This window comes from Schistocerca cancellata, chromosome 6, assembly GCF_023864275.1.
Source record: "Schistocerca cancellata isolate TAMUIC-IGC-003103 chromosome 6, iqSchCanc2.1, whole genome shotgun sequence".
NCBI lineage: Eukaryota > Metazoa > Arthropoda > Insecta > Orthoptera > Acrididae > Schistocerca > Schistocerca cancellata.
Genome location: NC_064631.1, coordinates 403,230,208 through 403,256,810, shown reverse-complemented (window position 1 = coordinate 403,256,810; position 26,603 = coordinate 403,230,208). Strand labels below are relative to the sequence as shown.

General features: G+C 42.0%; 1 protein-coding gene across 1 annotated transcript in view; it reads right to left on the bottom strand.

Moving 5' to 3' along the window:
- Positions 1–1,022: 1,022 nt before the first annotated feature.
- LOC126191214 (COBW domain-containing protein 1-like) overlaps positions 1,023–26,603 on the bottom strand; it is a 524,606-nt gene continuing 499,025 nt past the window's right edge. Inside the window, exons 12-13 of the mRNA XM_049932014.1 lie at positions 8,076–8,202; positions 1,023–1,218 (exon numbers count right to left, since the gene is read on the bottom strand). Coding sequence (XP_049787971.1) covers positions 1,124–1,218; positions 8,076–8,202 — 222 coding nt within the window. The 3' untranslated portion in view covers positions 1,023–1,123. The remainder of the gene's footprint in view (positions 1,219–8,075; positions 8,203–26,603) is intronic.

Here is a 26,603-nt window from a genome sequence, read left to right as displayed (position 1 = left end):
CGGCGTTATTGCTTCCATGCCATCACACACTGCTGTTATGCATGCCAAAGGTGGATATACCAGATACTACATAAGAGATCATAAGGCTATGGCTGATCAGTGTAATTTTGATGGTACATTCCGTGGTATATGTGAACACTGTCTGCAAAATGAGTCACGAATACAGTTTGTAATAAGGAAGTAATAAATTAAAATATCATGTTTCATGCTGCAGTTTTAATGCTCAAACAGCAGACATGTAATATTTGATAACTTTTTCCTTTCTCCATTTGGGTAGGTTGTCAGCGAGAAGAAGTTCCATAAAGGTTTGAAATCATGTGTAAAGTTCGTTGCAAGTCACTATGTGCTCTCATTCTCAAATACTGCCTGGATGAATTATAGTTTTCCGCAGATCATAGGCTACATTGCTTCTTTGCCGCACCTCCACCTCCGACATTGGTGGGTGGTTCTTTCCACCTTAGTGATTCGTTCCAGATAGTATGTGATATGTGTAATAAGTTTAGCTGAAATCGGTCCATTGGTTCAGGAGGAGATGTGGAACATATACACAGAGTGTAACAGGTCTAAGTGCAGATATTTTCTATGTGGTATCTTAATATGTACACACATCAGTGGTTAGTTTTTTTTTCTCTGAATCAAACAGTTTTCCCAAACATACCTCACAAACTCTGACTTGATTTTTCTGTGCGGTCATACTGTACCACTAAGTGGACTATGCTTGTCAGTATATACTAAATGTTTTCCATGCGTACATCCAAGCTTCAACAACTGACCTGCTGCCCAGGGGAAAATTAAAATTAATGGCATGCACTTGCCACATGTACGTGGAAGGTACTAACCAACCTAATTTGTTACAGCTATAATTATTAATCTGTAAATAACATGAACACTGATGTAATATTGTTCAACACACCATCTTCAGTCATCAACAGTAATTTATGCACTTATACCTGTTGCGACCTATGTGTACATGCCTACATATATATACCTATCTTTATAATATGTGTGGATATGACATAGATTATAAGCTACACTTGCCATAAGACCACTTTATTAACAACACACCGACTTGATTTGTTAACAAGATAATGTACAAAAGAAGTTTGCGTGTCCAGATAGCAGCTTAGGTACAAATTCCTTCTTGGCTGTTACCATCGACGGCGGCCACTACGGTCTGGTGGAACAACTGCTCGATAGCCGATCTGTCCAGGTTCCGCCCTGCAACAAAATAAGCACTTATGAGTTGAAACTCATCCAGCTATCGTTCTCCAATGTCTGGAACAAGTTGCGAATTAGTATCATGTGAAATCTGGCTCTTTACGCAGTCCTTTTGTCTTTAAAGGTAGTGAAAAGGCTCCAAACAGGATTCGTATTTTGAGTGGTATCAGTAGGATTTCCATCTCCATACAGTGCAGAAGCAACTTCGATTAGAGTGGATGAAGTAGAACAGACAGAGGAGGACGGCGGTTCAATCCCGTCTCCGGCCATCCTGATTTAGGTTTTCCGTGATTTCCCTAAATCGCTTCAGGCAAATGCCGGGATGGTTCCTTTGAAAGGGCACGGCCGATTTCCTTCCCTATCCTTCCCTCACCCGAGCTTGTGCTCCGTCTCTAATGACCTCGTTGTCGACGGGACGTTAAACACTAATCTCCTCCTCCTCCTCCTAGAACAGACAGAACATAAATAAATCAGCATAGTTGGGGATTACAGCAGTTTTGAATTTTCGAAGTAGCTACTCCTCAAATCCCTACTTGTTCAAAGTAGCTCTTCCCCAAAGACTGAACGGAACTAAAGATATAATTTAGACATCTGAGATGGTGCTATAGAATGATGTTGAAAATTCGAAGGGCTGCTAAGATATGAGGCGATTTTCTGCAAAGCTGTCCAGAAGAGGAACACGTGAAACACTCTGAAAAGAAGAAGGGACAGGATCATAGAACATGTGTCAAAACATCACGAAATAGCTTCCATTGTACACAGAGACCTGTACAGAGTAAAAAGGGTAGGGGATGAAAGGTGTTCGAACAATCTCAAACCATGAAACATCCTGGCAGATTAAAACTGTGTGCCGGACCGAGACTCGAACTCGGGACCTTTGCCTTTCGCGGGCAAGTACTCTACCAACTGAGCTACCCAAGCACGAATCACGCCCCGTCCTCACAGCTTTACTTCTGCCAGTACCTCGTCTCCTACCTTCCAAACTTAACAGAAGCTCTCCTGCGAAACTTGCAGAACTAGCACTCCTGAAAGAAAGGATATTGCGGAGACATGGCTTAGCCACAGCCTGGGGGATGTTTCCAGAATGAGATTTTCACTCTGCAGCGGAGTGTGCGCTGATATGAAACTTCCTGGCAGATTAAAACTGTGTGCCGGACCGAGACACGAACCCGGGACCTTTGCCTTTCGCGGGCAAGTGCTCCACCAACTGAGCTACCCAAGCACGACTCACGTCCCGTCCTCACAGCTTTACTTCTGCTAGTACCTCGTCTCCTACCTTCCAAACTTAACAGAAGCTCTCCTGCGAACCTTGCAGAACTAGCACTCCTGAAAGAGAGGATATTGCGGAGACATAGTTTAGCCACAGGTAGGTAGGAGACGAGGTACTGGCAGAAGTAAAGCTGTGAGGACGGGGCGTGAGTCGTGCTTGGGTAGCTCAGCTGGTAGAGCACTTGCCCGCGAAAGGCAAAGGTCCCGAGTTCGAGTCTCGGTCCGGCACACAGTTTTAATCTGCCAGGAAGTTTCATATCAGCGCACACTCTGCTGCAGAGTGAAAATCTCAATCTCAAACCAGTCAGAAGGCTGATGGAAAAAGAAATAGTATACTACCAGGTAAATATGGAGCTGTAGATTATGTCGATATGGTTACGAAATACACATGATGGCAATGTGTCATTGTGTATGAACCTAACTGCAATATTTATCGTATTAATTCCAATTTTATAGCTTAGCCAGTAGTTGGCACACAGAGAAGAGTGCTCTCTTGAACACCGTCTTCTTCTCTAGTTCACATATGTTTCAGAGAGAAACAAAAGAGAGTAGTAACAAAAGGGAGAATTTTCTTGAAACTTTTGTGGAAAACGTTTCTTGCATGAAGTGTACATTTTTATAAAGAAAAGCCAAGTAATTTATATAATTTCGTGATTGATTAGTGAATCAAAGTCGATCACAACACCTAACAACAAACTCTTTGAACTTAAACAGAATTTTTGTACTACGTGAATTCCATTTTTCATGAGACATATTTATGATAACGGTACAATACTGCTGAGTTCGTCGATAAAACACAAACTTTCTGAATTTGTATTTTAGGATTCCTGAAAGAAACGCATATTTCAAACCCTGAAACTATTTTAATAAGTTCACCCTTGTTATGATACCATAAACAGAGAATCATTAGCAACTAAAGACCATTGCAGGGAAATATGTTTTATGGGGGACCAAAATTATACCGCATATTCTTTAAAAGACTGTTTTGAAATGTAACATTTATTCAGCAGACACTGGAAGACAAAAGATAATGATTTGCAATTGAAGCTGCAATCCGACCAATCAGCTGAATTAATATCATTAAAATATAAATCAAAATGTTTAATCATCTGTAACTTGAAACATATTACAGAGCAGAATGTAAAAGCAGGTTTGAATGAGCACGAAAATTCCTTTAAGATGTGACACTTTAGCCATAAATTCTCAGACCATTTAAATTTTGTAAAAAATGTGTTTTTTTTCTAAGATGGCAAACAGGTTGCAGGGTATAACAGTGGGATCAAGTTTTGTTGCTAACACATTAATACACATTCAAACAGAATTAAAATGCAACAGAAATGTCGACTTGGTTTTGAGCTATCACATCCCATAAGCTGGTGGGGACGTCAAGTGTAACTTCAGAGTGAGTTAGTGTTGTGGCATGTCACAAAGATGCACAATACTTTTGTTGTTGTGAAATCCAACCACATATATGTTGGCAACAGTGAGTAAACATGACAGATGATGTCCACGTGCGACTTCAATCATTTGTTTGATTTATCAAGATTCACAATTCACATGGGTATAAAACTTGACTGCACAAATGAACTTCAGGACCAGAGATTTGGAATCAACTGCGGCCAACAAAATAATAATATTAACTGATGAAATACACAGGCTGGATTTGTGGTGTTCTGGTGCTACACTGAACTGAGGCTCTCAGTTATTACTCAGTCCCAAGTGTGATGCCAAGAAGTCTACTGTCGATGATGATTCTACCACCTGAGCTCGGTAACGGACTGGAGTAGACAGACTTACAAGTCAATAGGCAAGTCGGTGAGGCGAATGCCGTGGTGTATTGGCTGATTCCTCTATGTGGAACACCAACACATGTAGAAATTCTACTTGTGCCTGTTGAAATGGTGCACTTTACGAACATAATAATGTCTTCTAATTCAACAAAATTCAGTTGATTTGCACATTCAAGTGACATAACTGATGGCCACTGTACCAGCCTCGCGCAGTTTACTGAAGAAAGAAGTAAACGCTCTTGAATCTGATACTCTGCACTTAGGAAATAGCTTACCGTATTCTCTACAGTTCCCACTGGAACATCAGTACACAAATACCCTATCGGCATACTCAACATTTGTAAACACATACGACATGGTTAATTGATACAGTAGCATTGGCCAACAAGTCACAACCGCAGTCACAGTTGAAAACTTCAATGACATAAACTAAAACATATTTTCAACCTTATTTTCAACAATAAAATGACAATCCAGAATAAACCCTTAGTAAGTGGTACAAAGAATGAGACATATGAAGAAAGTAAGAAAAATGTTCATTATTTCGAAAGTGATCGCTATTACTGTTCATTTATCGTACTGTGAGACAAGGCAATTAATGTCGTCATGGAAAAATGTTTGTGTTTGCCAATGGAACCATGACTGTACCCAGGCATGCACCTCATCGTCCGAAGCAAATCATTGGTCACGGATGTCTTTCTTCAGGCTGCAAAAATATGGAAGTCGCATGGGGAAAGATCGGGACTGTATGGAGAATTTGTAAGGGCTTCTAAGCGAAACTTCTGCGGGTCAGTTGAAACAACCTTGGCAACACGTGGGCACACATTGATGGTCTCGACACACAGTGGGATAAATTTATTAACAGTTATGGCGATTACTTGTGAAATAATAAGCAGTTTAATTACTTTTCTTCATCTGTCTCGTTTTCCTTTGACTGCCTTTTCTATACACTGCCTGTCAAAAGAGAGGGGGGGGGGGGGACGAAATGAAATAGGAAATGTAATATTAATTCTGTGATTAAAAAGTCTAGTCAAATTTATACAGAACTTCGCATCATGACTCCATTTATCAGTAAGAATTTGCACCCTAAATGGCCTGGATGAACGCACTTATTCTGTTGGGAAGGGTGTCATAAAGCCACCGTATCCTCTCCTGAGGCAAGTTGCACCGCAACTGTTGTAACTGGTCCGTGATAGCCTGCATACTGCCACAGCAACGGAGTCGACGTATGAACCGGTCCCATATATATTCAGTAGAGGATAAATCTGTGCAATTTGCTGGGCACAGTGTTATCTCAACATCATGTAAACTGTTCAGAGACATACGTGCGTGCGTGGACGACCCTGATCCTGTTAAAAAATATGCACCACGATACTGTCACATGAGAGGTTACACAGGAGGACGCAGGAACCATTGTGCTGTAAAAGTTCCTTCAGTCACTACTAGACATGAGCTGAAGCCATGCCTGATGTCTCGCCACACCATGGCGCAAGAGTATCAGCGCTGTGTCTGCCCCAAGTCTGGGAAAATATGAAAGATATGAACCTCTTCCCAGATCGCCGCCATACTCGCCAGAGATGGTCATCCAGGATTGTGCAGAGCCATGATCCATCGCAGAACACAGTCCGACGCCTTTCAACAGCCACTAAGAATACAGCCATGTGTGTTGCGGTGTTAACAGAAGCCTACTCATGAGATGGTAGTTTCCTAATCCAGCTGCTGCTAGTCTTCAACCAATTGTGTGGGAAGACAAAGAATGTTGCAGGGAGTCTATTACTTGTTCGCAGATGGCAGGTGCAGATATGAGGGTTTACGATGTTCTTGGTGCACAATATTGTGATCCTCCCTTGTCATGATGAAACGTGGTCGACTGGAATCTTGAGACAAGTATGCCTCCCCTCACGTTCCCTTGAAGTGCAACATAGGGCCTCTGTCAAATCTAAACATCCCACAAATCTAGATAGTGCCCAATTCGACCAACCGATAAACGAAGACCCAAAATGAGGCAGCTTTCATGCGCTATCAGGTGCTATAACGCTGTCTCACTTGAGTACATGGCATCTCTGTATCCTTCACAGTGATCAGTCAGTACCTCATGTTGTACATGCCTCTCACGTACTCAACTAGGCCTGGGAAAAGTACTAAACAGTAATGCGCTCTGGTGGCCAGTCCACCTGCCACAGAGAACTAAAGCTCCAATCATTTGCACTGCCAAGCGAACAAGTCTTCTTGGTCCTTCACTTTTTCTGTTAGGAAGTGTGTGCACTAACCGTTCTCTGCTGCATGTCTCTGCTTATAATGCTGTGCAAAAGCCAAGGACAAAAGTAACTTTCGCATGACGTTTCAGTGTCTGTAATACGGCTGGACAAACTTGGGCCATTCACAGAAAGAATTTTTGCGGTATAGTATGCAGTGAGACGAATAGAAAATACACATTTTTTCAAAGACAATAATTACACTGAAGTGACTGTGTATCATGATTGTCCTCTGGACGTTACAAAAGACGGGACATGGTTGTTAATAGGGAGTGTGAGCACCGCGCAGTGCTTGCTCCGCAACTTGCTTCCATACTGGCGACAAGACTGATGGGGAGTTTTTATGGTAGGACGTTCCATCCATCCACCAGCGCGGCTGACAAATGTTGCATAGTCGTTGGTGCATGTGCACATGCTGCAGTACATCTCCCCAACGCATCCCGCACGTGTTCAATGGGATTTAAGTCCGAGGAATATCCAATAGCTCCTCCACCTGTGCGCTGTTCGATGCAGGCACGCATTGTCGTCCATAAAAATGAAATCAGGGCTGAATGTACTCACGATAAGGCGCACATGGGGAAGGATTACTATGTCACAATAACGTTAACCATTGGGTATACATTGTTCAAAGATTTGGAGATCAATACGTCTATGTAACGTTATGCCTCTCCACACTACGACACGTGGACTACCAAAACGGTCATGTTCGACGATGTTCCTGAGTGGATTGCGTGTTACCGCCTCTCGTCATACGATGGTATGTCCAGACTGTGGAGCATGATCGTTTTGGTAGCCCAGGTGTTATGGTTTTGGGAAGCATCATTCTGCATGGGCGTACTGAATTGCAAATCTTTGAACACAATACACTGATCGGCGAACGTTCTTGTGCACTGTACTCTTCCCCCGTGAGTGCCTTTGCAAAAGTGCTTTCGGTCCTGACTTGATTTTTGTGGATGACACTGCGCTACCGCATCAAACAGCGGAGGTGGGGAAGCTCTTCGAACGAGAGGATATTTGGTGAATGGACTGGTCTTCCCGCTCCCGCGACTTAAATCCCATCAAACCCTAGGGGGATGCGTTGGGGAGACGTATTGTAGCACGTCCACGTGCACCATCGACCATCTACCAGATGTCATTCGCGCTGGAGGAGGAATGGAACGCTGTACCACAAGAACTCGATGCCAACCTTGTGGATAGGATGGGAGCACGTTGCGGAGCATTCACTGCCGTGTGTGGTAATCACACAACCTATTAAGAACCAGTTAACAATTTTGAAACGCGTTGACTTAAGTGCACTTATTGTCTTTGAATAAAAGGGTAATTCATAGCGTTCTTCTTTCAATAGTAGAGTGTAATAGTTCTTTCAATGTATGATCAATATTTCATGAAGCTATGTTACTTGGGAGTAACTTATAAGGTGAAAGTTACTTTCATCCACAAGTTTTTCACAGAAGTGTACATAGCTGAGCAGGGACGTGCTGGCGAGGACTGTGGGGGATACGCAGAGGGCCGTTTTGACTCGGACTGCTGGATGGGCGCTCACCGATCAGGATGAAGCGGCAGAGGGCGCCTGGCATGTCCCAGCCGCTGGGCAGTTGCTCCGCGTCGTACGTGTCGTACACCGCCTGCAGCTGCAGCGGCCGCGACTCCCCCTGCACGCTCATCACGCCCTGCAACACAAGGTGCGAATGCTTAGCTCCTGAAACGATCTATCAGTCACTGCGTCCAGTATTCAGAATGCCATATTCTACACGAGTTATTCCACAAAAATACAGCTGCTTGCAGTACTAACCATTTAATTCAAGCATTTAGTCTAATAGTTTTCTACGTCTAGAAGTGTTAATTCCAAAGTTTTAACTACAGCACAGCAGAAAAAAATGAAGACTGACCGCAAAACTTGTTGATGGTAATAGCCCTTCTCTATATATACAGATTTATACGTGAAACATCATCCCAACAATGTCTGACTTGGCGGAGACCTTGGTGGTAGAAGTTTGCATTTGTCTGTTCAGGATCACCTCGTCATTCTGGAGATGTCTGCCACGCAGTAGTTTCTTCATCCGAGGAAAGGGGACGCAGAATTCGCTGGATGGCATGTCAGGAGAATACAAGGGGTGAGGCAAAATTCCAAAGCTCAACGAAGCTGCTTCTGTCTTATGGCCATAACTCGCCCAAAAAGTACCCAGTTTCACCTATGCCTGTGATGGTGAATTTTCGCCTTTTCCGGCGGTATGGATCCACACGTTTTCACCGCTTGCTCTGCTGCTATGTTTCGGGCTCATAGTGATACACCCCCCTTCCGTCCACGGTTAATAGGAGGCTAAAGAAGCCATATGGTTTGGCCAGACATTTCCGCTCTTGCCTCTGTTCGGGTGCCAACCTCTGTAGAAATCTCGTCCACAATCATGGAAACTGATCCATAACTGATTTCCACTTGTTCCACTATCGCCTGAATTGCGATACGCCCGTCTTTGAGCACTATGGTCTCCATTTCTCTTGTGACTGTCTTTTCTATGTGTGAGAGACTAAGTCATATCGCCCTCACAATTTCTGATACCAATGGTACGATTATTTTACGAATTTACAGGGAGGTGACAAAAGTCACGGGATAGCGATATGCACATATACAAATAGCAGTAGTACCGCGTACATAATGTATTCAGGTGGTTCATTTAAAAAGGTCTCCGATGTGATAATGGCCGCACAACAGAAATTAAGAAACTTTGAACGCGGAATAGTAGTTGCAGCTAAATGCATGGGACATTCCATTCCGGAAATCGTAAAGTCATTCAATATTCCAAGACCACAGTGTCAGGAGTGTGCCGAGAGTAACAACTTACAGGCATTAGCTGTCGAGAATTCTTCCAGGTTGTATGTCCGTGGTCCGTTTCAGGCATTAGCTCTCATCACACACAACGCAGTGGCCGACGGCCTTCACTTAACGAACGAGAACAGCGACTTTTGCGTAGAGTTGCCAGTGCTAACAGACAAGCAACACTGCGTGAAACAGCCGCAGAAATCAATGTGGGACGTACGACGAATGTATTCGTTTGGTCACTGCGCCGAAATTTGCCGTTAATGCCCTGTGGCAGTAAACGGCCGACGCGAGTGCCTTTGGTATCAGCACAGTATCTCCTGCAGCGCCTCTCATCCCACGAAGCCATGGATCCTAGTTGTCAACAAGGCGCTGTGTAAGCTGGTGGTGTCTTAGAGGTGGTGGTGTCTTCATAATGGTAAGGGCTGTGTTTACGTGTAATGGACTGGGTCCTCTGATCAAACTGAAGCGATCATCGACTGGAAATTATTATGTTCGGCTACTTGAAGACCATCTGCAGCCATTTATATACTTCATGTTTCCAAACAACCACTGAATTTTAAACACAACAATGCGCCATGTCACTGGGCCACAACTGTTCGCGATTAGTTTGAAGAATATTCTGGACAATTCGAGCGAATTACTTGGCAACCCAGATCACCAACCATTAATTCCATCGAACTTTTACGGGACAGAACAGAGAACAAAATGGTTCAAATGGCTCTGAGCGCTATGGGACTCAACTTCTGAGGTCATTAGTCCCCTAGAACTTAGAACTAGTTAAACCTAACTAACCTAAGGACATCACACACATCCATGCCCGAGGCAGGATTCGAACCTGCGACCGTAGCGGTCTCGCGGTTCCAGACTGCCGCGCCTAGAACCGCACGGCCATTTCGGTCGGCACAGAACAGAGAGGTCATTTCGTGTACAACATACTGCATCGGCAACACTTACGCAATTATGGACGGCTATAGAGGCAGCGCGGCTCAATATTTCTGCAGGGGACATCCGACGAGTCGTATCTGACTCCATGCCACGTCAAGTTCCTGCACTACGCCGGGCAAACGGAGGTCCGACACGATTTTAGGAGGCACGCCGTGATTTTTGTCATCTTAGTGTGTTTTATGAATAAAATTTATAAAATTTCTTTCCTCTAAACTGCGCTATATCAACACACAAACCGCTACTTCGAGTACCCAATATTTATTGTTACACACTCTTGTACCATACCTCCCTAAATACGATGCTAATGTTACAGTTGAGAACAGGAACACGGAAAGTCTGCACGCGTAAATTGTACAAGCATAACGAAACAATCTTACTGTCAGACTTTCAGAGAAATAAGAACAGGATAGGCACTCGGCAGAGGTATTTAAACTTTGAGTAAACATATCGACATGTATTTTCGGTGCAGGTGGAAGATAGGCTGCTTATCGGCTACGTATGGAAGACCGATGTCTCATTTGTCTAATCAGCCAGACTACAGCAAGTATTAATCAGCTACACCCACAGATGAAAGCAATAAAATTTTAGTAGGGGAGGCTCACAATTTGTAGGAAGATGTAAAAGAGGGCTCCTCGTAATTTTAAAAGCCGATCTTCGTATGATACACGTTGAATTTGTACGAGGCGATTTAGCAATTACTACTAACTATTATAGCTGTTTGCAGGAAATGAAGCTTACGCTGCGAGTAAACATTGTAATGACAGATGGTAAAATCTTCAGGGTCATTAGGCCGTGTCATGTTTCTCTTCAAACGTTTCGACTCCTGTGCTGGGATCTTCTTCGGAATTCTAGTTGTGTCCCTGGATGGCTGGACACTGTCGAAAGACAGAGTCGCTTTCACTCGTAAAAGGCCATCCCCTTCAGATATAATTGTACTAGCTCTTTTTCCAATCTTGGAAGCACTTTTCGTTCTCACTTTTTGTTATGGTCTTCAGCTCGTTCAGCGATTCTGTTTTTATCTCACAATGGTGGAAAATGACGTCCTTTCATGGCTCTCCTCACTCTTGGGAGCACAAAGAAGTTGCAGGGGCCATGTCCGGCAAATACTGAAGCTGAGGTAACATAACTTTTTTTTCTTTTTTCAAAAAGTCACGAACAAGCACTGATGTGTGAGCAGGAGCCTATTTCCACGAGCGATTTTGCCAAAATTCTCGTCGTTTTCTTCGGACTGCTTCACGGAAGCGGCACGTAACTTCCAGGTAGTATTCCTTACTGACCGTGCGACCATAAGACAAGAACTCGCGATGATACATTCCATTGTAATCGAAGAAAATGGGAGAAAAACCTTCATATGTGATCGAACCTGTCGAATTCTTTTCAGGCTTCGCTCTTCAGGCAGTTTCCATTGGCACGACTGAGCCGTCTTTGAAAGGCATACCCACAAAATCATGTTTCTTAAATCGCACGCATTATCCCATTTTCAGTTGCAACAGTTTTCGATGGACATGAATGCAGACTTTGGAGACTTCATATATTACTGCACTTTACATTGGTTAAATCACGGGACGTGCATGGAACGATTTTTCGATTAATCTCGCTACTGTTGAATTTATGAAGGAAAAAGACATACAGGAACGAAGATTGGAACATCCGGAATGGATTGCAGATTTCGTATTTTAAGCGGACTTTACTGCACGCAGTCCACAGTAAGACACTGCAAGATAAATTGTTTCTGTTTTGATGGGGATGCATTAAAAAAAAATCGCGTCGTAGAAGAGGCACATTCTGACAAAAACAGTCCAGTTCCCTAAGCTCACTGGCATAAAAGGAAGCACGAGGTTTGAAGAATTCACTGTGGCCTTGCAAGAATTACTATAGTTTTATAAATGTCTTGAGGACACTGTCTATTGGTTGGCTGGTTGTTTGATTCGGGGGAGGGGACCAAACAACTAGGTCATCGGTCCCATCGAATTAGGGAAGGAGGGGGGGCGGAAGTCGGCCGTGCCCTTTCAAAGGAAGTGATTTCGGAAAATCACGGAAAACCTAAATCAGGATGGCCGGACGCGGGTTTGAACCGTCGTCCTCCCGAATGCGAGTCAAGTGTGTTAACCTCTGCGTCGCCTCGCTCGGTTTCTCAGATAATTTTCCGAGTGTCCGTAATGAGGCTGCAAAATTGCTACAATATTTCTATCGATCTATTTGTTTGAAAGATCCTTTTTAGATTATGAAACTAAGTAAGTCACGATTACGTGGCAACTTGAGTGCGAAACTCTGTGAAATTGTCTGCACATTCTGACAAAAACAGTCCAGTTCCCTAAGCTCACTGGCATAAAAGGAAGCACGAGGTTTGAAGAAGTCACTGTGGCCTTGCAAGAATTACTATAGTTTTATAAATGTCTTGAGGACACTGTCTATTGGTTGGCTGGTTGTTTGATTCGGGGGAGGGGACCAAACAACTAGGTCATCGGTCCCATCGAATTAGGGAGGCGGCGGAACAATACTCTCTGGCGCGATTTCTGGCGCTGTGGCTCAGTGTAGCCACCTTTCATATGCCCTTCCTCCACGGGCTAGAATTTGATGGTATTTTTGCCAGCATTGGTGGTGAAAATACCACCAAATTCGTCAAAAAAAATACAGACAAAAATAAAAGATAATATTAATACGTAAGTATCATATAACTAGATAAAATTTTGGCTTTGCACTGACCTTACAATAGCCTAATATATAAAATACAGTAAGGAATACAAATTCTTTCATACATATGACTTTACATAATAGTTTACAGAAATATCATGTGGTTAAACAATTCAATCGATAGCGTCAGCAATGACGAATATGAGCAGGTAAGAGTCTTATAACTTTTCACAAACAGTAATACACAAAAAATCAGTTTATACAAATATTCACATAAAATGTTTTCATAACAAGTGGTTGACAGTTCCAGCAGTAGCACCCAGCAATGTTGAGTAGGTGCAGACAGCAAGAAGTAACATCATTTCAGTAGAAGCAGTTCCATCTGTGGTACCCAGCAATGTTGAAGAGGTACAGACAGCAAGAAGTAACATCATTTCAGTAGAAGCAGTTCCATTTGTGGTACCCAGCAATGTTGAAGAGGTACACACAGCAACAAGTCACATTTCTCAGTAGAAGCAGTTCATCAATGGCACCCAGCAATGTTGAGTAGGTGCAAACAGCAACAGGTGACATCATCTCAGTAGAATCAGTCCATCAGTGGCACCCAGCAATGTTGAGTAGGTGCAGACAGCAAGAAGTAACATCATTTCAGTAGAAGCAGTTCCATCTGTGGTACCCAGCAATGTTGAAGAGGTACAGACAGCAAGAAGTAACATCATTTCAGTAGAAGCAGTTCCATCTGTGGTACCCAGCAATGTTGAAGAGGTACAGACAGCAAGAAGTAACATCATTTCAGTAGAAGCAGTTCCATTTGTGGTACCCAGCAATGTTGAAGAGATACACACAGCAAGAAGTAACATCATTTCAGTAGAAGCAGTTCCATTTGTGGTACCCAGCAATGTTGAAGAGGTACACACAGCAACAAGTCACATTTCTCAGTAGAAGCAGTTCATCAATGGCACCCAGCAATGTTGAATAGGTGCAAACAGCAACAGGTGACATCATCTCAGTAGAATCAGTCCATCAGTGGCACCCAGCAATGTTGAGTAGGTGCAGACAGCAAGAAGTAACATCATTTCAGTAGAAGCAGTTCCATCTGTGGTACCCAGCAATGTTGAAGAGGTACACACAGCAACAAGTCACATTTCTCAGTAGAAGCAGTTCATCAGTGGCACCCAGCATTGTTGAGTAGGTGCAGACACCGACAAATGACATTAAACAACTATCACTGATCACACTGTTCCTCAGCAGAAATTAAACATGTCCTAGTGGCACCAATCATGTAGAAAAAGTACAAGTAACAGTCCATAATTTCACCATCACTAATCAGACAGTTCAAGCATGAACAATAGTTTGAATGCACATACAAATGCCTTTACAATGCTCTTACACTAAACATACAAATCATAACAAACACACAAATGATATCAGATAATTGTCATATTACTATTACAAATACACAAACATCAGTAAACCTATAATATTTATGGGTGTCAGTGCAAGCCACTACAAACAAATAAAATAATATTTAGGAGATAGGTGGGTAGGATTAGGAAAGGAAAACACAAATGGTTCAAATGGCTCTGAGCACTATGGGACTCAACTGCAGTGGTCATAAGTCCCCTAGAACTTAGAACTACTTAAACCTAACTAACCTAAGGACAGCACACAACACCCAGCCATCAAGGAAAACACACAAAACACACTCACTCATCTTTCATCCACATTAAGTACTACTGTGTAATTGAATAGTGTTAACTGTGTGAATCCACTTCTGTCAAAATTTCATGTTCATCATGTGTATCAAGCAGTAGTGACAGCAATGTATAACAGTCAATAATAGTTAAGTCAACGTCATAGTCATCATGTCAAGACCAATGTTTGCCAAGCCAGATCAAAATGTACGGTTGCTGAACAACTGTCAGCGTGCCAAGATATGCAACTTCCTCTCTCCAAAAAAAAAAAAAGTGCATACTGCTTAGTGATTTAACAAAGTGTGTGTAGACAATCTTCCTTCCATTATAGTGTTCTAGTCTGCTATCTTCATCCTTCTTGTTCCATATAGACCAACAACAACAAAAAAATATGCACCTCACTTATTTTACCTCTTATACACCATAACTCCAATCAACTTCATATAATCTCAATACCTCCATAATACCTCTTCAATACGTCGATACATATAAACCTTATTGCCAGTATCATTTCACTTCCATAACAACTCTTTCCTCTAGTCAGTCTCCTCGATCGAGTACAGATAAAATCCTAATGCAAACCTCCTCCCCCAAACAATCCTAAGACACACTGTCAACACACAACCTCTGTGTAATCCATCTGACCAAAATCTTCTACTCATTATGAATTATAAACAAAGAATGCATACATGACCTCTAACAGACTTAGTTCGAATAACTCTCAGTAGTTAAGTACGATTACGGAGTGTGAATGATCCTAATATTTCACAGTGTGTACACCACTTCAAGAATTATGGCAAACAGAAGCAAACATGTGGAGTATTTCTTGTGTCAAGTGTCACTTCCTATTTCAATTGCTCACGAAAAATGCAGTGTAATAACTGTGTTGGTATGTCATGTCGTTAGCTTCCTTCCTATTGGCATACATTTATACAGCTTTCATAAAACCTCCAGCTCATGTGACTTCTATGAAGTTTCTTGTACTAATGTCATTCGTCGAATTATAGCAGTTCATTTTCTTATCTTAAAAATATAAAGCACTGAGCGTAAGCAAAACAAGCAATAGCGAGTAAATATACCAGTAGTGAACAGAATGTCAACAAGTGGATGCAGCACAATTCTTACAACGAGGCTCTGCCAAGCGAACAATCCGTAACCCATACCACATCGTAACCCACACTCCATGTCCGTACACTGTACATCAGCATTGCTATATACCAAATTAAAGTATAGTTATGACAACAAGCAGAAATGTGTAAATGTGCAATCCATACGCATAGCAGTAAACATATATCTTACGTACTAAACAGGTCATTAGCATCGTATCTTAATAAGTAAACATGAAGGCACAAGCAGATAAATCACAAAGTATAACTTACATACCTAACCACATCAGCACAATTAATCAGGTGACAATTATAATTTAAATAAATAGGCACAGCAGGCACATAATTAAAAATATGACATCAGTGAAAAAGCAGTGCAGCCAAGCGATGCATAATATACACAAGTAACAATCCAGTTCATTAATAATCATTGTCAAAATCAGTTATCGTACGCAAGCACGTCGCTTCACAAGTAATTTCATTGAACATGTAATTAGCACAAAGTATGAATCACGTAATCGCGAGCAGCAAATTACGTCTAAAGTACGTACCTAAGTGGGAATATGTTACCTGAAAAATAAACTCAATTAATAATTACCTTTTTAGTTTATTACTTTCTTCTTCGAAATGACATTTTTCCTGAAATTTTCTCGATAGCAAGTCGTCTTAACGTCGGACACGCACAGAATTTACCTGAAGTTCTTAAATATTTTATAGAACCGTATCCTGAAAAATACTGAATGTTAATAACAGAATTCATCAAGTCACTATAGCTTTATACTGAATTTAGTCGGAGAAATTAGACTGTGTATTTATTTACTGCTGTCAGTGCATTCGCACTGAGCGCTCGATCAGCTGTAGGCGCGTGACGTAGGAAGTGATGGTTTGCGGTCAACGACTGCCTTGTGCGGCGCGCAGACTTGACTGTTGCTTTGAGTATATGCCGCCGCCAAAACACAGCGCGGTATCCTTTGTACTCTCCGCATGTTTACATCTAGCTGTTAGTTTCTCACAAGCATGTCATTCCACAAAAATTTTAACGTTTGATATATGATGTATTCCCTTAGAGCGTCGAGATTTAAGAGTTTCTACTTCAACAGTGTTATCATGAATAATTTTGCGAATTCTATATGGACCGTTATAAAGCAGAAAAAATTTGCGACACAAGCCTTTTCCTTTGTGAGACAATCGATGAGACTTAATTAACACCTTCTGACCAACTGACAAGATTTTTAAACGACCAGGACGCTTAGCTGATTTCTCTCTTCTAGCAGCCGCAGATGCAATATTTTGTAGAGCCAGGTTGACAACTTCAGAATGCCGCAGTTTCCGTGAAGGCGGAAAAGGAACGATTTCAGAAATGCGATTTGTCGGTGCTTTATTTTTTAATATCAGTATAGGTGGTAAAGAAGTTGAGTCATTAGGAAGTTCATTCAGAATGTTTTGAAAAATATGAAGATACTGATCCCAAGTTCTGTGATTCTGATGACAATAAAGACGACACAATTTATTGATTTCCTTCATCCATCTCTCTGAAGCGTTAGATTGGGGGTGAAAAGGTGAAACGAAAATTGGTTTAATTTTACGACGCCGTAGAGTACGAAGCCAAATTTTAGAACGAAACTGTGATCCATTATCTGATATAACCTTATCAACATGACCAACTTCTTTAAGAAAATGTTTGATGAAAGCATTAGATACTGAACGAGCTGTTGCTTTGCGTAACGGTGTAAAACACACATATTTTGATGTCAACTCCACTGCTACGAAAATGTACGCAAAACCATTAGTAGAATGAACCACCGGACCGAACAAATCAACTGCAGCCATGTCCTTTAATTTCGCTGGAATGATAGGAAACAACGGTGCTCTGTGAGAAACTGTTGGCGGCTTAGCCTTTTGACATAATTTGCATTTGGCAAGAACAGATCGAATACGTTTTTCCATATTACTGAAGTAGCAATTTTCCTGTAATTTATGAAAGCATTTTCTGGGACCAAAGTGTGCATAACTGAAATGCGTATACCAAATCAGCTTATTAACCCACTCATCAGGAATACAAACTAACCAAACAGAGTTGTCGACCGATTTTCGTTTAAAAAGAACTTTCCAGATAGATCGCAGAAAAGAGGTGTGACCAAATCGTCCAATTTAACAAAGCGTCTAAGAAAATTACAGACACCAAGGAAACTACGAACATCACGTTTTGTAGTAGGAACAGCATAATTACGAATAGCGTCTAATTTTTCTGGATCAGGAAGAATACCTTCTGTAGAAATAATGTGACCGAGAAATTTCACCTGAGAACGACCAAATTCAGATTTTCCAAGTTCACCGTAATGCCAACTCTTGCAAAAATACGTAATAATGAATCCAAAATTTTGTTGTGCTCACTCCAAGAATTTTTAGCAATAAGAATGTCGTCAACATATGAAGTAATGTTGTCACGAAGATAAACAGGTAAAATTTCATTTAAGCTACGAATGAATGCTGCTGAAGATATAGTAAGCCCGAACGGTAATTTCCGAAGTCACATTTAGGTAAATAGTCATATCCGGTTATTGTTTACTTACTCACTAGATAGATTGATAGTCGAAGAGTTGTTTTGACAGATGCAAAGAATAGTAAAAGAGTAGGCAGCGGTACAGAAAACTAAAAGAGAAATAGCACCACTACAGCTCGGGGCCCTATGCTCGCTACGGCACATATTCACTTAGAGTAGTGAATCCCCTGAGAACTTTAATAGCTCCACATAAATTCCAGTTTGTGACTTAGTGGCAAACTTGGCGGAAGTGCGTACGTAAATTGATCTAACCATGAACATGGATGTATGTCATTCTTAGAATTGCGAAAGATCTTAAATTTCCGAACAGTTAAGAAGCGTTTATAGTCAAAGTTTTCTCCTCGTGGCGACAAAGACCTACCGCGTCTGTCCCAGTCCGAATGTCGATTATTGTCAAGTTCGCGCGCCTGGCGCTCTCTTGTTGCATCTCGTAAATGAAACAAATTACTTTCTTCAAACCCCTCTGCTATCTGTGATTCCAAATTTCTTTTGCTGTCTTTTCCTTCAATTTCGCCTTCGATTTGTTTGACTTGCTTTCGTAATGCCTCAACTTCCCCTTTAACGCGTTCATTAAATTTTCCATGATTTTCAACATGTTTATTTATGTTCTGATACTCTTCGGGTTCTGCAAATGGTAATGGAGCTTTATCATATGAATCTATGTCCCCATTTAAACTAAGACTTGTCAGTTTACCTGAAATCTCCTCAACTCTTTCCGATAAGTCACCTATTTGTTCTTTCTGTTTATTTACGTCTTCCGTAAGTGTCGCGACTCGGGTTTCAGTATTGTCACATTTAGTAGTTAACTGTTCACACTGTTGCGTTAAGTTATTTATTCTGTCATTTGGTACGGATTCCTCGATTCCTTCAATTATTTCTTCCTTATCGTGTGCACGTTGTAAATTTAACTCTGAAAATTTCTGTACTATCACGCGATCTTTTTCTTCCTGTTCCCTGCCCTGTTCCTCTTGTCTAATTCCTGTTGAAATTAAGCTATTATTGTGAGCCTTCAAAATCGGTTGTACTTCTTCTCTAATTTCTTTATTTTATTCGTCTTTCATGTATTTGAAACATGTCCCTGTTCGTGAGCCTAACTGTGTTTCCATTGTTCCCATATCAGTTTCTAATTCAGATCGTAACTGTGATCCCACTGCTTTCATCTCGGTTTTAATTGTTCCTATTTCTGTTTTAGATTCAGATCCTAGCCGAGTTTCCATTGTTCCTATTTTTGAGCATAACCGTGTTGTCATTGCTTCCATCCTGGTTTCTAACCGTGATCCCAAATTTAATATTGCACTCATCAACTGCTCCGTTTCTTCTGTCGTTAACCACGTAATATGTGAATTTTCTGATTGAGAAAAATTTTCAACTATTTCCGGACTATTTTCCCTACTTATTAAATTGTTTTCAACACCATTATTCATCACACTGTTCTCCTGTGTTGGCGAGTTCGCCATGTTAACAATTTCGTTATTCTGACTATTCATCATTTTTGCCTGTTTCATCGATCGTGTAATCATTTACAAAACATACAAACTCGTCACTATACGAAAATTTCACACAATGACACTTTATCACCAACAATACCATTAGAAGAATGACAATTACCAAACCTACACATGCAATCTAGACTACAATTACTAAACTACAAATTACTACAACAATACTACTGTCTACTATTTTTACAATCAGAAGATTCCAAGGGACGATCCGAAGCAGCGGTCGCCACGTGCATGGGGGCTTAAATTATTAAAACGCAAATATTTTTTTTGTTTTAGTAGCTGTGAGTCCGATTACGCAAGTCTCGTAAACGGCTGGCCCTGACTAGTATTAGTACGCAATCTGACTGCATTTAACAACCACAAAGCATGAAATGAAAATTTCAGTTAATACAATTAATTAATTAAGTCCCCAGCAACTATAAAACCTACGAAACAACAAGCACAAGTGTAGCTGTTCTGTATGTGGTAGTATGACTCAAAGCACATCTGGCACGGTTCTTCTTCAACAAGACAAGAATTTTTAAATATCATTTATACTGGCGTGATAAAAGAAAATTAGAAATACTATAATTGTGCAAGAAACCCAGAATTACACTCTAATACAAGAACACACGCCAGATGCTTTGTTGACTGAACCTGTAATGAAGCATTATTCAGGACACACAAATAGTAAGAAAATAAAGAACAGTAGTTAGTTACCTTAATTTATATTGACGAAAAGCACTCAGATCATTACAATATCTCCATTGGAACAACGTCTGCTATCTCTCCCATCAAATAACTGCATAAACATGGAACAACACTCTCCACTACCGCATCTCACTCTGACTTCAGCTACAAGCAGTGTCCACCACAACTTCTCGGCAAGAACTGCTTGCCGCTACGTCTCAATAATCACTGCCAGTGGAGGCGGCGGAACAATACTCTCTGGCGCGATTTCTGGCGCTGTGGCTCAATGTAGCCACCTTTCACCATTTTCGTGTTATTCATAGTGAATTCAGCCGCCACCCACAGTCAACATTTCGAATGCAGTGCTCACCTTTATTCCACTATCAAGAAAAATTTAATGGAAATTGTTTGATCCATTTTTGTCGACAGTAAAAATTCACTGAGCAAATGGTTCAAATGGCTCTGAGCATTATGGGACTTAACATCTGTGGTCATCAGTCCCCTACAACTTAGAACTACTTAAACCTAACTAGCCTAAGGACATCACACACATCCATGCCCGAGGCAGGATTCGAACCTGCGACCGTAGCGGGCACGCGGTTCCAAACTGAAGCGCCTAGAACCGCACGTCCACACCGGCCGGCCTTCGCTGAGCACTCATACACTTGTATAACCTTTTCGACAGTCAATAGCAAACTAAATATTCAAAACAGCTGAAAGTGCAAACATGCAACAGGAACATGTGTGCCAGCAAGATGAAAAACATTTTGAAAATCGGATGTATAAAGCCTGCGAAATGAAAAAAAAGTTCCTGTTACTTTTTGATCATACCTCGTATCTGAATTATGACAATTTGCCAAAGTCACAAAGCGACACACTGTGGAATCGAGCCGGCACTTTGGAATACGTTGCAAGAATACCAACAGAAGCACTGCGATCGGGCCAACGTCAGCCTCGAGTACAGACGAATCCTTGCTGAGAGCGCGTCCGCCGACGAGACGGAGCCGCAGCTGATGCAGCAGCCAGTGCACTGAGATGCGCGGCGCGACACAATGGAGGCGTGCGCGTCGACCAGCGTGTTATTGCAGACGGTAAGCCCGCCGCCCGGCGAGCATCCGCCTAATCTTCACTGTTCGGTTCCCCGGGCGTCCTGTGTTGGGCTCAATTAGTGATAAGATGAAAGAGGAGGTAACCCTCGAGTGGGAGCGGTGCCGCGTGTTTAAACAAGGAGGGCCCGGCTGGCGCGTAATATAAAAAGCTGCTAAATTAGTTTTCCCCTTTGACACTTGGGCCGTGGCCGTCTTTGGCGCGTGTGTGGAATGTTTTAATACCGCGGCGGGCGCCCCGCTCGCGCGAACAAATATTAATAGAGCGCCGGCCAGCTTTCATGTCGGCGGTCGGCGCCGATGGGACACGCCCCCGTTCCCACCGCAACCGGCGCAAGGCGTGGGCGTGCGTGCGAGCGTGGGCGCGCCACCACACACAACCCTCCACCCACCACCTAGTCGCTAGGTCGCTAGGCCGTTATTAATCTACGCAGCCCGATGCGCTGGCGTTACATGCCATTATCCGATTCCGAGGAAGGCACGAGCCGAGAACGTAAAAAGTGTAGCCTCTCAGAGCGGTAGGAAAGTATATGCCTTCCTATCGCATCCTAGACTTGTTCCATGGGACATAATGGGGGGACCGGCCAGACAAATCAAGGATCCGGGCACTTCTCAAGGCGTTTATGTTATGGACTGTAGTGTGGACTCTTACATCGTCCCGCAGGAATATGCCATTTGGTACCGGACTCATGACGGGTATGGCAACCGGATTTGCCATTCTTGGTTTAAAATAACAGTCTTGAGCGCAATGATATTTATGACGATCAGTTTCGGCTTTAAGTTAAAGTCATCTTCAGATGTGAGACCTACAAGGTTATCAAGAGTTAGCAGAGAGATTAAAACGTATAGCGTTACAAAAAATACAGAAATGACGTAGGATTTACCTCTATGGCACAGCAGTCAATGCCATGAAAACTTCCTCTCAGAGGTTATTTAGGATATCGACTATCTGCCGTTACCACGGACAAAATGGGCATTACTACGTGCAGTTTTCAGTTTCTCTGTTTTCCTAGCAGCCATTTTTTGTCACGAAGGCACGCTGACAATAGCATCTCGGTAACAGTTTTACAGCAATTTGTAATATGTTTATTTTCGTTTTAGTACCTACTTTGACATTATATTTTTTGCATATTATTATGGCAATTTTCCAGTCATAAGCCGTCACCTGGTAACGACGATTTTCAGTTTTTACTGCAATGTATGCAATTTATGAGTCGTTCGCGCAATTGTCGTTTAAGATATCGACCTGGATCGTTACCACGATGCAGTCGGCGTCCCCAATGTCTACGTCTTTGGTTTTTGAGTTACCATTTTGCTTTCTGCGTTACCATGGCAACGGTGTCCGTTTCAGTACACACTTCTCTGGTTTCAAGGCTGGCATCATGGCCTCTGCATTACTTTGACAACGGCGTCATTTTCTGATACACACTAGAGGGCACTGTCTGCGGTGGAGCACCATCCTGTTGAAAGATAAAGTCGGCGCTGTCGGTCTCCAGTTGTGGCATGAGCCAATTTTCCAGCATGTCCAGATACACGTGTCCTGTAACGTTTTTTTCGCAGAAGAAGAAGGGGCCATAAACTTTAAACCGTGAGATTGCACAAAACACGTTAAGTTTTGGTCAATTGCGAATTTGCTGCACGAATGCGTGAGGATTCTCTACCGCCCAGATTCGCACATTGTGTCTGTTCACTTCACCATTAAGAAAAAATGTTGCTTCATCACTGAAAACAAGTTTCGCACTGAACGCATCCTCTTCCATGAGCTGTTGCAACCGCGCCGAAAATTCAAAGCGTTTGACTTTGTCATTGGGTGTCAGGGCTTGTAGCAATTGTAAACGGTAAGGCTTCTGCTTTAGCCTTTTCCGTAAGATTTTCCAAACCGTCGGCTGTGGTACGTTTAGCTCCCTGCTTGCTTTATTCGTCGACTTCCGCGGGCTACGCGTGAAACTTGCCCGCACGCGTTCAACCGTTTCTTCGCTCACTGCAGGTCGACCCGTTGATTTCCCCTTACAGAGGCATCCAGAAGCTTTAAACTGCGCATACCATCGCCGAATGGAGTTAGCAGTTGGTGGATCTTTGTTGAACTTTGTCCTGAAGTATAGTTGCACTGTTATGACTGACTGATGTGAGTGCATTTCAAGCACGACATACGCTTTCTCGGCTCCTGTCGACATTTTGTCTCACTGCGCTCTCGAGCGCTCTGGCGGCAGCAACCTGAAGTGCGTCTTCAGCCGAACAAAACTTCATGAGTTTTTCTACGTATCTGTAGTGTGTCGTGACCATATGTCAATGAATGGAGCTACAGTGAATTTATGAAATCGCTTCAATCATTTGTAATAGTCCTGTATTTCAATGGGTGAATCTTTTAATGAAACCATATTCCCTAATTATATATTCAAGTGTTATCTGCATGTGCACATAATTACTTCTCTCTGGTTCATTTGTTTATCGGCAAAACATTGGTGAGAACGACGATTTTATCATTCACATCAGTTTCACTAGGTGACACTGCTTCCTCTCTCATTCTGTAAGACTGCCTCTTTTTTCATATAAGAGGCTACTTGACTGATGATTTGTAATAATATTCGTACCTGGCCTACGAGACATTAGTTTGTAAATTTCCTTTAACGTCGAAATTTCACGCCATAGGTTGATGCAGACGTAATCCGCATTCGTCGCGGAAATCGCAAGCTATTTAACTCGTGGCTCTACGGCCATCAGTCTACTACCAACTTTAACTCTTCCTCACCTATCCTACTCCTCATCAGGGTTCCTCTCTCCTTTCTTCTCTCCATTCATCGCCATCCCTTTCCTCTTATAACCACTGCCTTACCCACACAACACAGTACCCTCCACCCTCTGTCTTTCCCACCGACTGCAGTTCTCATTTACCATCTCTACTCCCACCTACCATCTCCACCCCTCAATTCTACGGAAAATACTCTCTCCTCCGGCAATACTTCTCACCTTAGTGCAGGTGCTTCAGATTTTAAGAGAAAATGCAACGCTTCAGTGTTTTTAATACAAGAATTTCACTTTCCTACGATGTGTTTTTACACTGTATATGGTTAATTTTTAACTGAACGTCTTTCAATTTTAATTCAAAATAGAAAAAAGTCCTAAATTTTGTCTCTATTTCTCATTTTTTTTTTTTTAAATTCGTTTGGATGAAGAGCGGAGAATTGTACCGCTCGCACTTTACCGGTTGACACACGCGTTTTCTGTTGTCTGCGGTGTGGTGTCAATGCTACAAGACGCATGGCAACTCGAGATATCAACTTACGTTCAACTGATCTGTTCCCGACGATTAGCGGTGACGCACTGCCTTTCACCTCTAGGTAGATTTCAGCTATTGTCAGCTCTCTATTGCTAGAGTCAATCAAACAATCCTACGATCTTCTCATAATTCAGACCGCCTGCAAGGACCGTTCCTAAACCTCTTGCAACACTGTTGTCCTGAGTCCACCGCTTCAGCAATCGTTCTGTAGTCACTTTGGAGTTGTCGAAATCAATGGAGGCGTAGAACCATTTTAGTTGGAAGAAGGAGCAACTGGTCTGATCTTGGCGAAGAAACTATTCCACTGTTTGTACACAATAACTTAGGAGATTTCCACTCTAAATCAACAACATCGCACACTAAGCTCAACATAGCGCCTTCCGAAAACCAGTCCAGTGCCTCAATCATTGTCCCACTGTATTCACTGAGATTTTCACAATTTAGAATGCTAGAAGTAAGAGAGAAATACTGGGAAAGAAACAAAAGTATCATTTTAGTAATCACGTACAATCAACAGCAATCATAGGTGCGATTTAGATTACGAAAATTGATGGAAAATATTGCATGATTGGTCCACGCCGTTTACCAGAGGACTAACGATGCGTGCCTTTTCACAATTTTTTTTAACAACAGGATACATGGCAAAAGAAGACAATTCCTAGTTTTTTCACCTGAGTAACACTTTATCTTCTGGAAAATATTTTCGAAACCTCTGAAGATGCTGAAACAAGGTACTGAACAAATGTCAGTATGGAAAGGGATGTGAGAAGTATCTACCTACAGCACTAATCAACTTCTTTTTTTTTTTTTTTAGAATTATGTGCTACTTTTAACGGCATTCGATAGTGCCTGACAAGACAAGTACAAGTAATGTAAGACGGTGTCTGTTATGCTCCTTTACGTTCAGGGTCAACTTCAGTAGGTCACGTTGCGTATAGAAATTGTCTTATGGCACTGTGCTACTTTCTTATGTACAACCGTATCATCTACGAACAATCTTAAAGAGCGTCCGATGCATTCTGCTAGACAATTTATATACACTGTAAACAATAACGGTCCTATCACACTTCCTTACGGTACTCCGAAAATTATCTCCACATCTGTCGATTTTGTACCGTTTCACTAAATGACAGTGCAAATCGTGTCAAGATCGCTGATTTTTACATAAGACAAAAAATCATAATTCTTTAGCCTAAAACGTGTTCCACAATTCTACAACAGGCTGATATCGGTGTCAACGATATAGGTGTATAATTGTCTACATCTGTCCTACGACCCACCTTGAAAACGGGAATGACCTGAGCTTTTTTCCAGTCGCTAGATACCCTTCGTTGTTCCAGCGATCTACGATAAACTGCTGCTAGAAGGGGAGCAAGTTCTTTCGCATAACATTTGAAGAATCTTATAGGTATCATATCTGGCTTAATACCTATCCACTACTAGGTGATTGTAGCTCCTTTTCTATTCACGATCGGTAACCTCAATATCTGTCATTTCGACGTTCGTTCGATGACTGAAAGGAGGAACCGTCTTACGATCTTTCGCGGTGAAACAATTTCGAAGGACCGAATTCAGTACTTAGGCCTTCTCTCTGTTATCTTATGGTTCGGTGCCAGTATGGTTACTGAGTGAATAATAGAGAATTTCGAATCTCTTACTGATTTTGCTGCTCGCTTTGGTCAAGGTTCCAAGGTGGAAATGTGGAATCTGTCTGTTCAGCAAAGACATATCCAAAGCCGCGTACGATGCCAGCAGCC